The sequence below is a fragment of the Melozone crissalis genome, unplaced genomic scaffold (genome assembly GCF_028551555.1).
Source record: "Melozone crissalis strain CALT ecotype California unplaced genomic scaffold, PUWL_Pcris_2 ptg000057l_1, whole genome shotgun sequence".
Lineage (NCBI taxonomy): Eukaryota > Metazoa > Chordata > Aves > Passeriformes > Passerellidae > Melozone > Melozone crissalis.
In genome coordinates this window covers 4,388,272-4,403,803 of record NW_026535835.1, presented here as the reverse complement: position 1 = coordinate 4,403,803, position 15,532 = coordinate 4,388,272, and the positions used below count along the sequence as shown (strand labels likewise).

At 44.0% G+C, this 15,532-nt stretch overlaps 1 protein-coding gene across 3 annotated transcripts in view; it reads left to right on the top strand.

Annotated features, from left to right (window-relative positions):
- CLIP2 (CAP-Gly domain containing linker protein 2) overlaps window positions 1-15,532 on the top strand; it is a 92,351-nt gene that overhangs the window by 60,915 nt on the left and 15,904 nt on the right. For all 3 annotated transcript variants that reach the window (XM_054287154.1, XM_054287155.1, XM_054287153.1), the window contains exons 5-8: window positions 5,596-5,809; window positions 7,764-7,961; window positions 10,201-10,304; window positions 12,048-12,108. In XM_054287154.1, the coding sequence (XP_054143129.1) occupies window positions 5,596-5,809; window positions 7,764-7,961; window positions 10,201-10,304; window positions 12,048-12,108 (577 nt within the window). The remainder of the gene's footprint in view (window positions 1-5,595; window positions 5,810-7,763; window positions 7,962-10,200; window positions 10,305-12,047; window positions 12,109-15,532) is intronic.

Here is a 15,532-nt window from a genome sequence, read left to right as displayed (position 1 = left end):
ATGCACACCTCCTGGGGTGCCTGGGGAGCAGATGCCATCAGCCCCAGGAGGAGAGTTGGGTTTTTTCTTCAAGTTAGGTCTTAGGAGCTCTTAGAGGAACCTGTCAGACTTGAGATGGCTCAGCTACTTGGAATGGCGTAAAATTAGCAGGATGGCTTCTGAGATAGCACTGGAAACAGAAAAGTTTTAATAAAAGGTAAAATAACAAAGCTCTCACAGAGAAAAACTGAGCTAGGGGCAAGAGCTTCTTGCTCTTGCTAAAAACACTCTACACAAGCGATTATTTCTTTTGTTCTCTTCTTTTTCTACTTCGGGGGGACTTTCTGGCTTCTGTCTAATTAGGTAGCCTTAGGTTTGAGGTGAAGTCTCAAAGGTCTTATTAGGTGTCTTTTTTACCAAATTGAGCAGAGAAACTTCTGGCCTTTTTTCTTTTTTTAAGGAGACAAAGGATAATTTGGTCACTCTATTAGCATTTCTACAGAGAGTTAGGGCTGTGCTTGGTTGCATGTTGTGGGCTGGGAGGAAGAGTCTAATTTTGAGTCTTTTAGGTTTTTGGTTAGCCATGCAGGGAGATCAATACAAACCTCATCACTGGGCCATTTTGAAGCAGGATCACATAACTTCTGTGAAAGAGGAACCTGAATGGCTTCAGGAAACAGGAGAAAGTGGGGAGAGAAGATAACTTACAGTGGGATTTAATTTTTGCTAGAAACTGATTCTGTTGATTGTATTAGCTCTGCTTTCTATCACGCATTCCTGGCATAAACTTTCTTCTTGTGCTATGTCACCCTGTCAGAACTGCAAACAACAAAGATTTTACATTCTTTTCTCCTCACTTAATGTTTTATTCTGTTCCCTTCAAATTTCCAGAGAACTTAAAGAATAGTTGGTGGTTGTTTTCTGTCCCTGTACTAATTCTGTAGTGGGATAGGAGTCTGCTGATTGATCTTACCACCTCTGACTCCCTAGGCACCTCCACTCTTTTATTTTCCAAAAAAGCCCTTGTTAGTATCTATAAAAGTAGGCAGAGACATCTCACAGGCTTGCTGGGAAGCTCCTTCTGTTCTTGTGGAATTTAGTTAATGGAATGACCCAGGCCTTGGATCTTGAGCTTGGTGGTGTTCAAATCTGAATAATACAGCAGCTCTGACCATGCTTTAAATACAGGTGCAACTGATTCCTTGTCCTACACAAGTTCCTTCAGTGGGAAATACTGTTGGTTTCTTGGAGCTTCTGAAGGCAGTCTGGCTTTAGAGGTGAGATTTATCTTTCACAGAATTAACTAGGTTGGGAAAGACCTTTGATATCATCAAGTCCAGCCTATAACTTTGAAACTGAGGAGCTAAGAGTTCCTGCCTTGTTAGATCTCAGGTTCTGTAATAAAAGTTTCTTATGTTGGGTCAGCCTTTTTTTTGTCCAGCAGCCATGTGCTTTCATTTAAATGAAGAGAAAATCTGTCTTGTTCAATGTCAGGGCAAGAAAGCAGTAAATGATTGGCAGCAGATGGCTGAGTTTCAGCCTGTTCTCAAAATAAAAGAAGCAGGGTGGCAGAGAATAAATCATGGAGTGAATGCAAGGCTCTGCTTTCTTTATCATACAATTCAAACTATCTGGAAGATTAATCTTCATGGTGCTCAGGAAATATTTATTGTCTCTGTGCATGTGGAAGGTGTGAAAGGCAGATGTGGGTGTAGTGCTGTCTGCCTCTCATCCTCATACCTCTGTTGCTGTGGTTTGGAAATCCAGCTTTTGGAAGTTATCTGTCTTCTGAAACTGCTGCATCTTGGTTGAGGCAGTTCTGGTGTGTGCCCTGTCTGCAGAGGCTCCTCCTTTGGTTTGCTGCAGCACTGTCCATGTCTGTCCTTGTGAGCCTCCATCCAGCCTTTGATTTTCTTGTTGCAGGTGCCCATTCAGCAGCAGTGGTTTGGAGGAGCTTGCAGAGTCAAACCAAGTCCCTTGGTGCATGCTGGCACCCCTGAGTGCCCTCCCTGTGTGCTGTGGCAGCCTGGAATTCTTGAGGCTGTGCTGATCTTGTCCTGCCAGGATCAGCCTGGGCAGGGCTCTCCAGACTCTGCAGGCTGTGCTTTGGTGATGGTTGCCATCTAGTGAGCATTGGCCAGCAAGGCCAGCGCTGCCTGCTGCAGCAGGAGAATAAACCAAAAACTGCAGCTCAAGGCAGCAGAGGTAGCACAGAGCCTTTGGTGACATTGTTCATCTTTGCTGCCATAGGCAGCTCCACCTGAATTGGTGGTAAACTGGCTGAAATTTGGGGTGGCTTGTTGGATTAAGCCCTTTTCTGACCCAGAGATGGGGTAACTGAGAGATGTTTTAAAATCTTTTATCCCATTTTCAGTCTCATGTGAAGGGTAAGACAATACAGATGTTATAATTCATGCCATCACAATCAGAAGCCAACTATATCTTAATTACAATACACTGTAAGTGTTTCTTGGTCTATCAGCTTTTGCCACACCATGCTGTAGATGACTTAAAGCTAATAATTGAAATTACTCCTTGTGGGTCTTACTACAAGGCATCTTTCATAGTTCTATTTCTCCAAAGTATCCAGTCTTATTTGTAAGGCCATCATTTGAAACTTGGTTCTAGTTCCAGTTCTCTCTCAACAACATCTGTCCTGTTCCATCGCACTTCTAAGTCAGCATTTCTCATCTCAAGGTCTGCACGCAGATACACTGTGTGAGCCTGCTGTCAGGCTTAGAGAGTTCTCTATAAATCCATTTCCCACAGTGGGTCAGTGATTTTCCTGCAGGTTCAGGTGTGGATATGCACCAAGGGCAGGCCCTGGGGCTGGCCTCTCCCAGCAGCTGTGGCTCTCCAGTGAAGGCTGCTGCAGGCTGTGGGTCAGTAGCAGTGGCCCAGGGGACTGGGTGTCACTGTGGGGAGCCCCTGTGTGCATCAGATGGTGAGATTTGCATCAGATGGTGCTGATCTGCACTGAGCTTTGCTGCATCTGCTTTCTTGTCTGCACAGGAGACTGCAGAGGTGCTGGTGTGGTTTGGTTTGGTGTCAGTTCCACAAAGCCAAGCAAGTTCCATGGACTCATCTCTAGTAATTTAAATGTTACCTGCTTATTTTACTCAGGTTCTCCCTTGTTCCCTTATTTTACTGTTCTCCCTTCTCTCTCTGCTCCAGTCACAGTCCTTGCTCACTAAACTGCCCAGACCTTTTACTTTTGCACTCTTTGTCAGCCTTGGACACTGAAGATTTTTCCATCTATTTCAACATTTCCTGTGCTGTTTTCCACCTGCAGTTTGCATTGCCATCACTTTTCTGCCCTGTTTCCTCTCTGTAATGTGAGTTCAGAGCTCCTCCACACTCACTGAGAGCAGCTCTTGGTTTTCATGTAGATTTTTTTTTTCTGCCAAGTGGTTTGGACCCAATTCCTGCTTCTGAATTATAAAAGTTAATTGCAACCACTTTCAATCTGTACTGAAAGAAAATGGGCAGACATAGTGATGCAAGTTTCAACTTGCTAAGAGCTGTCAGAGGCTTTTAAGGGAATTAACATTTGGGATTGTTGTGCAGCCACACTACCAGGCTGTGCTTACAGCAGGCAGAGCTGTGGAAGGGGCTGTTGGCCTGCCTGTGCCTACTGGAATTTGGGAAAATGATGCTGAGCAGGGCCTTGGCACGTTTGCAAGAGGTCAGCCTGTGGTGTGGCTGCTTTTTAAAACCCAAGGGCCTGTGTTGGCTGGAAGTCAAGGAGGCTGAGAGATTTGGGGTTGTAGAGGGGTTGTTTAAAGTTTGTTATAGAAAAAACATGGATCTGGGCTGATGTTTAAAGTTTAATTTTATTCTCATCTGGCTGGAGAGTAGGCTGTTCCCTGGCCTCCCAAGCACACAGGGGTCTGCCTGTGACACAGCTGTATGGCTGCCAGCTCTTAAAAATAAAAGGGAGTTGGGGAAACAGCTGCTCACATCTGGAGAGAGAGAAAATTTGTGCTAGTAAAACTGGATTTGTGTAATTTAGTCATTAGAACCTGCTTTTTTATATTAACATAGGGCAGATTGTTTTATGAGCCTGCATTTAGTCCTGTTCTTGCTGGGAGGCCTGTGAGGAAGCTCCTAGAGGAGCTTTTTGTGTTGGCTGCTCTCCTGGAATGAGGGGACACCATGCTGGAGCTGATCTGGTTTTTCTTGCTGCAGTGCAGCTGGGCAGCAGCAAATGAACCTTGGCTTTGCTGGTCAGCCAAGGCCATGAGGAGTTTCCAGGGTTTGACACTGACTTGTGGCTCAATTTTATTCTGGAAGAGGGCTCTGGAGACACAGAATCTTTGGCTCAGTTGTGGAAGAGACCATGCACTGTAATTATCTGGTCCTCCCTTTTTTCCATGCTTTCATCTTTCCAAGTTTGATGGCATAGGAAACAGTTCCTCTGCCACCCAAAGGAGGTGGCACATGCTGGAGTTTGCTGTAATTGCATTTTTAGCTTCAAAGGTTTGAGCTGCTGTTTTGGTAGGAAAGATTTTTACCCTGTGGAACATTTGTACAGAGCTGTGTGATTCAGATCTTTTTATTTGACAGAGTCACAGGGTAGGTCAGGTTGGAAGGGACCACAGTTGGTCATCTAAGTCCAACCTTCCTGCTCAGGAAGGGTTATCCTGGAGCACAGGGCATAGTATGCTGTCCAGAATGTTCTGGAATATCCCCACATTTTCTCTGGGCAGCCTGTTCAGGCCTTGGTCGCTGTACAGGGAAGAAGTTCTTCCTCATTTTTAGCTGGAACTTCCTGCCCATGGCCTCTTGTCTCATTGCTGAGCTCACAGAGTAGAGCCTTGTCCACCTTCTGACACCTCCTGCAGACACACTTTACTACATCACTATCCTCAAAGCAGGGTAAAGAGCACACCAAGTTTTGGTTGTGAGGAAGGAGTGCTTGTGCTGTGCTGTGTTTATGTTCTGGGATTTGTGCTCTCCAGGCTCCCAGCTGTGTCTTTCCTGGCATCTCCCCAAAGTGCACAGCAGCTGGTGCTTGGCAATTACCTCAGGTCCCCTTGCTAAAGCAACACAAATGCAAACAGGGAGATTGCCAGTGCTGCAAGCAGGAAAGGAAAATAATCCAACTGCTTGTACACAGGAAAGCAGTTGCTTACCTGAAGAAAAGCAGACTCAGGGGTGACCTTATCATTCTCCACAACTCCCTGGAAGGTGCCTGTTCTCAGCTGGGGCTGGGCTCTCTCCAGGCAGCACTGCAGAACCAGAGCGCACAGCCTTAGGCTGCATCAAGGGAAATACAAGTTGGATATTTGGAAAAAGTTTTTTACAGAACGGTGATAAAGTTCTGGAATGGCTGCCCAGGGAGGTGGTGGAGTCCCCATCCCTGAGTGTGTTTAACAAAGCCTGGATGTGGCACTGGGTGCCAGGGTTTAGTTGAGGTGTTGGGGCTGGGTTGGACTTGATGATCTTTAAGGTCTCTTCCAACCTGGTCATTCTGTGAATTCTGTGAAACAATTCCACAGCAAAGCACCCAGACATGAGCTGTGAGTTTTATACTGCTTGGCAATGCCATTCTGCAAGGCTTGGGTGAGTTGGCTGCCCTGCCACTCCTCACTTGGTGCATCTCCTGTGTTCCAGGTATTTCCAGTGCCCACCCAAGTTTGGCCTCTTTGCTCCCATCCACAAGGTGATCAGGATTGGGTTCCCATCAACCAGCCCTGCCAAGGCAAAGAAGAGCAAGAGGATGGCCATGGGGGTGTCAGCCCTGACCCACAGCCCCAGCAGCTCCTCCATCAGCTCCGTCAGCTCCGTGGCCTCCTCGGTGGGGGGCAGGCCCAGCCGCAGTGGGCTGGTGAGTACCTGCTGGGGGTCTCTGCTCCTCACTCTGCCTCTGTGACCCAGCTTCACAACACAGGAGGGTTGGGCCTTTCCTTCTTTCTTCTTAGTTCAGCTGCTCCTTCACCATTCATTGGGTGAGGGGAATGGAGGGTGGGGCTGTCACCCACCTCACAGTTGTCAGAACCCAGGACATTGCTCTGACTCGAGACCCTGGCAGGGGGCTCAGAGACCTTGGCACAGAGTCAAAAACACCTGTGCCTTTCATTTTATCCCATGGAAACAATTACCAACTTTGTGTGAAGACTTACAAGCCACAAGGGTTTGAATAGAATGTTAGTGAATTTATCACAGGGTGAAAATGTAGAATTTTGGGGTTTTTAGAATGGGGATTCAGGAGGCAAGATGGAGGAATCTGGGCGTGTCCTGTCTTTGTCCTTCTTTTTCTTGTCCTCCATCTTCTGCTGTGATGGTGACACTTTTGGATTGGTTTAGAGACAAACTGTCTAACATTGGTGATAGGTATCGGAAAATTATTGTAAATAAAGTACAGGTAGTTTTTAGTATAAAAGGATAACACCACCCCAAGGGTGTCAGTGTGCCACGGACTGACCTGCTAGACAGATCTCAGGAGGTCAGAGAAAGAATGTTATAGATAAGAGAAAATAAACAACCTTGAGAACCAGAACAGAAGAATCCTGACTCCTTCTTTGGCTGCCAGGCTGGAAAATGAGACCTTTTAACACCTCTGGGTTGTCCTGACCACAGAGACTCCGTGACACAGTCTCCCTCCTAGTAAGGGACACCAAGCAGCTGAGACCACTGAAGAGCCTGGAGTGCAGTTTGCAGTGGGATGAATCTCAGTTCTGCTGTCAAGAGCAGGTCTAGAAGGGATCCCTGCAGAAAAAGGACACTGCTTCCAGTCTCACATGGTCATGCTGCTCCACTGAGCAGCTGTGCAAAGCTCCTGCTGTGGCTGTCTCACTGTGGAGGGTGACAGTGTCCTGGGTCACATGCCTGGGGTTTTGGCAGGTGCTCAAGCAGGCAGAAAGCAGAGCAGGCAGTGATCCTATTAAAAATTCTGGCTCTGCTGTGGTGCTGCTGCAGAACACCCACAGCCCTCTTGGCTGGGACAAGGGTGCAATGTCATTCCTGGGAGTGGATCCAATAACCCCATACTGGTCTCCACTTGAGATCAGCCTACCCAGCTGAGCTCATCTTTGGGATTTCATCAGTGCAGGCCATCAATAAAATGTACCTAAGAAGGCAGAGGATAGAATGCATGATAATTTTCCCTGACCCAGTTCCCACCCCATGTTGTGTCCTTTGGGAAATGCTGTGTTCACTGCAGTGCAGAAGAGAAATTGAGCTTGTGAGCATCGTCCAGATGTTTCTCAGACTTCACCTCCCCTGTAGGGCCCAGAGCTGGAGCAGCAGCTCTCCTCAGCTGAACAAATGATAATTAGGTGAGCAAATCCCAGGTTTAACAGGGGACTTCAGCTGTTCTGGGCTGGAAAGGACACAGCTTTACCCTGTCACTGACATATTTTATGAAAATCCTTTCACTAGGATTTTTCTCCTGAGAAGCTGAGAAGCCTCAGAAAAGAAATGTAAACAATAATTATCTGATTGCTTGGAATGTGGTCTGGAGATGGTTTATCAATAGGTGCATCTTTGATTGGTCTCATGTGGATTGTTTTTAATTAATTAAGTAAATTAATGGCCAATGACAGCCAGCCATGTCGAACTCTCTGAGTCTGTAATGAGATTTTATTATTCATTCTTTTCTTTCTGATGTCTCCTTTCTCTTTCTTTAGTATAGTTTTAATATATCATTTTCTTTTAATATAATATAGATCATAAAATAATAAATCAGCCTTCTGAAATAGTCAAGATTCTTATCTCTTCCCTCGTCCTGGGCACCCACAAACCCCACCACATCATCCCATCTCTTTTGAACTCTTTCCCAGCTGACAGAGACCTCGTCTCGCTATGCCAGGAAGATCTCTGGCACCACAGCCCTGCAGGAGGCCCTGAAGGAGAAGCAGCAGCACATTGAGCAGCTGCTGGCAGAGCGGGACCTGGAGAGGGCAGAGGTGGCCAAGGCCACCAGCCACATCTGTGAGGTGGAGAAGGAGATTGCCATCATGAAGGCCCAGCACGAGCAGGTAGGAGGTGACAGCTGTTAAATGTCTGAATATTTGATATCCCCTGGAAGTGTCAGATCATAATGTTACTGATTTATTTAAAAAATACAGATATTGATCTAGTACTGATATCCAACTGTGACGGACAAAAACTCTCTAACAGTTTAGAGCTAGAAAGTGAATGTTTATTGCAGGATAGCTCCCAAATACACATCCCAATTTACAGGTGATTACAGAGTCCTTTTATCTGTACAAGTATTGAATACCCAAAATACAAATACATATTCATAACTTTGGTACATCCCATTCCCTGCCCCATATGGTAATTAGTTCAAAGGCCATTAAGCATGACTAGTTTGTTCCTTAAAATGGGTCGGTGGTCCCTTTCATGGGAAGGGGTCCCAAAATGAGGAAGTAAATGAAGTCTTCCTCATTCTGACCTTTCTACCTTCTCAATGCAAATATCACAAATGAACCCATTGGTAGAACTTCCATTCCCCATCTTCAATTTTTTTCACAACAGAGGAGGCCTACAATTGTCTCATGTTCCTAAAAGCTATTTATCAGTTTCTATATTCTTCATTATAAACCCAGCTAACCAAACATTGTGTTGACAAGCAATCAGTTATTAGTTAACTACTAACTCCTAACTTCATCAAGGCCTACCCATTTACTTTAATTAACTCCAGTAAAGGTTATCTCTAACTAAGATTTTAGCTCCTCTAAAATCTCTAAATTCCTTAAAGTTTGTGTCTCATTACCAGTGTGTGTGAAACTGGGACTCTGAATTTCTGCCTCTGTTGTGGTGAGTTAAGCTGAGGTGTGTTATAGTTGCCTCTTTGAGCCAGGTCTTATAAGCTCTCAGAGGTCTATAACACACCCAAGATAGCTTAGCTACCCTTAGAAGCATAAAAATCAGCAAGATGGCTTTTGTTGCAGTGTTAGAAACAAAAAAGTTTAATAAAAGACAAAATGACAAACAAACAAACAAAAAAAAACCAAACCAAACCAAAACAAAAAAACCGAGCCAAGTGCTAAAGATTCTTGCTCCTGATAAAACACTTCCCAAAAGCAATTAGTTTCTTTGTTAAATTCTTTTTCTAATAAATTGCCCAAGCTGGACTTTTCAGCTTCTGTCCAATTAGCTGTCCTTAAGTTTGAAGTCCCCTAGGCCTATAAAGTGACTTTTTCACTTAATCAAAACCAGAAACTTCTGAGCTTCTTTCCTTTTTGAAAGGACTAAAAGTAATTTTGTCACTCCATCAACAAAATCCACATTCCTGTAGAGGCTCTTTCTCCACCCTCCCAGTGTCACGTGTGCTGTCCCTGCCCTGAGCCAGGAGTAGGGAAAGGGCTGTGCCAGATCAGAGGCAGCAGGCAGCTTGTGTCTGCTGGATCAATAAATTCCAATGCTGAAATGCAAATTTGTTCCCCTCAGCCACTGAATCTGGCTGTGGCTGGGACTGCATTGCAGTGATTTTATGGTGCTGAGGGCATCAGCCCAGCTCATATGGCACTGCTTTCCCACCAGAGAGGATTCTTTTATAAAATTAATGAAGGCAGGAAATCTGGAAGGAAAACAGGCTGATCATAATAAGTTAGTGTTTGTTTGTTTGTTTGTTGCACAAGCATTTGTACAAAGGATATTTTATGTATTAAAATGCTTAAAGAGAGTTGTGTCTGTGCTATTTGTCAGTATGTGGTTCTTCATTGTCTGCTGCTGTCCTAAATTCTTTACTCATGCTTTTAAAGCCAAGTGAGCTACCTGGGAGCAGGGATGGCACTGTATTTTTGTGTGGTGGGTCACACCTGCCTGTCAGAAATGCAGGAGAAATTGGGAAATCAGCTTCAAGCTAACATTCTTCTCATATATTGTTTTTTCCAGTAATTATCAGTAAGAAATGAATTAACAGAAGTCTGAAATACTTCTTTTGCTTCGTGACTAGGCTGAGTTGCACTGGCAACCTCTGACCAGATTTTCAGAACTTTTCAGGCTTCAAGTTCTTAACTCTAATCAGAGCTGGAGTCTCTAAAAGGGTCAGGTCAGAGAGGCACTGAAGGATGGATCCCTTCCAGCTGCTGGAGATGGAGCTGTTTTTGTTGCCTTGATCCCTACATCCTGAGCTCTTTGGAAAATGTGCTGTTAGCACAGCATCCTCTGAAACAGATCATCAAAACTTTCTGTTCCCTAGTTCTGAACAGCCTTGAACTACTTCAGGCATGGCTAATTTTTGTGTCTTGGGCTCATTTTTTGCTCCAGTATGTCACGGAGGCAGAAGGAAACCTGCAGCGAGCACGAGCCTTGGTGGATGGGATGCAGAAGGAGAAGATTGAGCTGCTGAACCAGCTGGAGGAGGAGAAGAGGTAAAGCAGGGGTGGAGGGGTGTGAGGGAGGTGAAGTCATGTGTGGACAGTGCTGAAGCCTTTGGATGGTTTTGCCTTAAGAATACACATATATTTGTGAAATAAAAATTGGGTCATAAACAGGCACGTGCACCTTGGGCCATCACAGACCCTCCTGTACAACCTGGATTTGCTGAGGTCCCCTTCCTCTCTTCCGTTTATGATGGGCCGATCTTGAGGATGTTCTTTGTGAGGAAGGGAAGCCAAACTGAGTGCAGCCTCACTGCAGTGTGATTCACATGCCAGAGGCCCCCATCCATGCAAATCTCCTGGTGCACACATTTCCCCTCTGGATCAGAGTGATCTGCATGTCATTCTTGGAGTCCAGGTACTCCATGTGTATAATTAAACTCTTCAGTGGGAATAGAAAAACATTTATGTGTATTAAATAACTGAAAACAGTGTTGATTTCAATTATTGATGCTCCTCCTGAGGATGAAATGTTCTTTCATGCATGTCTCCCCATAGTCCTGGTAGGCAGCTGACTTTCCCAGCTCTAGGAGGCTCTTTAACCCCAGACAGCTGAATTTTCATCTAAATATCAACAGATGCCTCCCTCCTCTAATTAGAGGAGGTTTAGACAAGGAATCTTGTTTATGAAGAGAGTTATGTACACTCCCAGCTATTTTTATCTGTAACAGACTCATAGTCCTTACATCTGGCTGCAAACTAAACATCCTCAGCCTTTTTCTTTATAATCAGTAAAGAGAAAAAGAGGGATGAATCTAGCAGAAAATGGAATTATTTTCTACTGTTGCTGGCTTCTGCCTTCCAAAAGAGAAGAGTTTCCTTGGCCTGTCTGAGTTAATGTGTGTGGTTTTATTGCATTTATGCATGACTGGCCTGTAAACTCTATGGGGAAGGCTCTTCTGTCTGCCAGGGTAACTCACAGTTCCCCACCCTCTGCCAAGGAGGCAGAGGATCCCATTCCATTCCCTTGGGATATTTTGTATGGATTTGGCACAGGAATTGCCCGGTGCTTGCATAACAAGGTTTAAATAATCCGAAACCTTGCTTTGCTTGTTTTTAGGCTCCTGTGTCAGAGAACAGTAATTGTGTGTCTGAGGGGATGCACTTTACAAAAAGGCCACCTTTGTGTGTGGAAAGCTGCTTGTAACTGTCCTGCTCTATGGGACTTGCTGCTCAGTTTCTGCTGAGCTTTTGTATTCAAAGGTGATCTGAATCCCTTTCAGACTTTGATTCTGCAGGCCATGATGTGATTTTTTAAATATTGGGTGGGTGGTTTTAATTTAATTTTATTTATTTTATAATAAAATAAATAGGGAAGGGTGGTTGGTGCATGCATCTTCCCCTTTGGGAGCAGTGAATTGTCCCTTTGTAAGCTCCAAGTGTTTCAGCCTGGCTGTGTAATTATGGCAGTGGGACCAACCCTGGTCCAACTGCCATAATTTTATCCACCCAATTAAATTTATAAATGTATATATAATACATTTATAAATTTAATTGGCTGGATAAAAGCTTATCAGTAATTTTTTGTGCAGCTTTTCTATTTGTTGGGAATGGCCTCTTCATTGATGGTTGCAGTGATCCCATAGAACTTGGTTAACAGTGGAAAGGCTGATGTGCAGTGGCTGCTGAGACAAAGGGTGCTGAGCTGAGAATTCTGATTGCTCTGTGTCCCTTTCCTTCTGATTGCTCTGTGTGTCCCTTCTGATTGCTCTGTGTGTCCCTTTCCTTCCCCAGGAAAGTGGAGGACTTGCAGTTCCGTGTGGAGGAAGAATCCATTACAAAAGGGGATCTGGAGGTAATTCCTTATGATCTTGCCAAAATGTGGGATCCAGAGTTGCAAAAATTACTCTGGATGTGGTAGAAATTACTCACTTGAGTAATTTCTGCCACCTTTTGGTCCCCTCTAACAATACTGTACTGATGTGCTGTGTGATTTACTGCTGTGAGCTGTGAGGATTGTTCTTTGGTGTGGTGCCCAAGGGCTGCTCACACCTGGGGCTGCCTGGAGTTCATCTATCACTCTAAGTTGCCAAGCCATGTGAAAATCTGTGTCTGAATGTGTTGAACTTATATTTTTCCACCCTAGAAATGAATTGACAGTTCAGTTCCTGTCCCTGTGGTGTCCTGCTCTCAGCAGCTCATGGGCACATGGAGTCTCCTGAATGGATGCTGTTTAATTCCAGCCAAAATGCTGTTTATGCTGAGGTATCCTCATGTGGAATTCACTGCCTGGAGTGTGGGTTTGGCACTAGATTTTGATAATATTTGGGTTTTTGAATCCACATCTTTTTCTCCCCCCCCTTCAGGGGTTAAATAAGGCACATAAAATACAGAGCCATCTGAATATAAATGACATTTATGTCACCATCTGTGAATACATGTACAATGATATTTTGCAAGCATAAAACATGGATTTTTTTAAAAAACTTCTGTTTCTATAATTTGTACAAAACTTGCAAGCCTTGCTTTATTGTAGGGAAGGGCAGAAAATCCTTAAAACCCTGCCCCTGGGAAGGGCTGTTGCTCAGGGATGCTGTTGCAGTGAGCATTGTGCAGGCTGGAAGGATGTTGGGATGAAGTGATGTTGGCTCTCATTGAGTGGGAGGTTTTTCCATGGGGAAAAGGGAACAGAAAATCTTTCTGTGGAAGCAAGGCTCTGCTCTCCAAATGTAAATCAAGGGAGTTTTTTGTCTGTTTTGCTGCAGTACCAAGTTAGTAACAGCCAGAAATGTCAAGGGCCCTGCTCCTGTGCTTCACTGTCACTCATAGCAACAAAAGCCCAGGAAAATGGGAAAACTGGGAAATGGATATATTGCTGTGGCTGTGATCCTGTTGGCACAAACCTCTCTTCTTCATCCAGAAGCTGAAGTAGATGTTTGACAGGGTGTAAATCAGCAGTGCACTGCTAGCAGACCTTTGTGGGAGCACAGCAAGTGCAATTTCTGCCTGTTGTGTGGGAGCAAAATCAGATTTCAGTTCATCCCTGAGCTGACAGCTTTCCCACAGTGCCCTGGGGAAGGGTGGTTGGTGCATGCATCATTCCCTTTGGGAGCAGTGAATTGTCCCTCTGTAAGCTCCAAGTGTTCAAGCCTGGCTGTGTAATTATGGCAGTGGGACCAGGCTTGGTATATTTGGATTTTTATTTTTTTTTAAAGCCACCATGATGATAAACTGCTGGGTATGGGTAAGGGCTCCCATTCTCAGTTTGGGACTCACACTCTTGGATTCAATTTTGCTTTGGGCTGGGAAGGAATTGTTTTGCAATGGGGATATGGCCAAGCTTTCAGCAGGACATTGTGGTCCTGTTTTCACTTCCATGCTGGTCTGTACAAAAGGACAAATAATTTAGGAATGCTTGATTTCCCCTGACCCAGGGAACTGGCATGCTCTCCATGAGCCCAGCATCAGTCCCAGCACAGGCTTGGCTGGGGCCACATTTCACATCTTGTCTGCCTAATTTGCATGTCCAGACTGAATGACTGACCCACCAGAGTTAATTCTCACCTTCCTGCTTTTTTGTGGAGACAGTTAAGCTTTCCAGAAGCAAGTAATTAACTTGAGAGAAAAAATGTGAAGATACAGAGAGATCAAGGTTTTGGACCTCTGATAGAGTTGCTGTGGATTCAGCCCTGAAATGGAGTTATGATTTCAACCCAGTTTTGATCCTGCTTGGCAGCTGATGCTGTAGTGATTTGGGAGATGAAAAACAAACGCAGGAAAAGCTTTCAAAAGCTTTGAAAGTTAAAAAGCTAATGTAGGAAAAGCTTTCAGGAAAGACTTTTTGTGGTGGAAAACCATAGTTTACAGGAAGTATTATCCTCATCAAGGAACTCTCCCATGCTCATCTCCTGCATCCTGCAGCATGCCTTGAATGCCAGTGGGAAGTCAGTTTATAGCTTGTGAACAGTAATTTAAGGCTAATAGCTACAAATAAATCTGAAATTCATATCTGGGCTTCCTCAAAGTGCAGGGAAACTTTGGATGTGAGGTTGTGACTCATACTGGCTAGTACTAGCAAACCAATTTATATAAAATAACACAGGATTGAATGTAAGCCTAAGATTTAAGGACTGTAAAACAGTTAATCTAATTTTTTCTATGGTTTTTTGTTTGGTTTTTTCCCCTCTATTATCAACTGTTATTTCAGAGTTGGAAAATAACAGGATTAATAGATACTGAACAAGAATATCGAGTGGGACTGAGAGCTTGACTGGGCACTTGTGTTAACCTGGAGAGAATCTCTGTGAGAAGTCCAGAGATGAATTTTGTAATAGGTCATCAAATATATGATGTGCTGTTATATAATTCAGGGTTTTGATAATATTTGGGTTTTTGAATCCACATCTTTTTCTCCCCTCCTTCAGGGGTTAAATAAGGCACATAAAATGCAGAGCTATCTGAATATAAATGGCAGTTATGTCACCATCTATGAATACATGTACAATGATATTTTGCAAGCATAAAACATGGATTTATTAAAAAACTTCTGTTTCTATAATTTGTACAAAACTTGCAAGCCTTGCTTTATTGTAGGGAAGGGCAGAAAATCCTTAAACTGGCTCCAATAGAAAGAGGGGGGAAGCAAATAAGTACATGGAAAATGAAGGGCAAAAAATAGGGTTTAAATGGTTCTGAGCAGGTTTGTTTGCTTTTTTGCTAGATTAATTTTTTTATTTGATAGATTAATTAAGCTTGATTCTAAGGAAAATGTTTTTTAGCTAAAAAAAATGTGAAGGCCAGAGTGTGTATGCACCTTCCCATGTCTCCTCTCCTCTTTTATTTATAAGGAATTCTACATGATTTTACAGTGGTGATTGTGGATTGCTGAGCTTTGCTACCAAGTGCAGCTTTATGGTATTTCAGCTTTAAAAGTGAAGGGCACTGAAGCAATGCCCTGTGCCAGTGCTCCTGGTTTTGGGTAGATAGCATGAGCTTCTTGTGCTTAGCTGAATCATTTGTCAAAAAAACCCCCAACTTTGAAACCAAACCACTAACCAACCAACCAAAAATCCCAAAACCAACCAACCAACCAAAAAAGTTCTGTTTTCTTGTGCCAAAATTGGTAGAGTCCTACTGTACAGAAGTCACTTTGAAATTCATGTCTGGCCTGTTCAATCTCAAAGCACTGATTTACAGAACAGGTTGGGATCACAATTCCCTGATCTCTTCAGTGCAGTGTGTTTCTTGTTTTACAACATGCCATGCACAGTATGACCTGG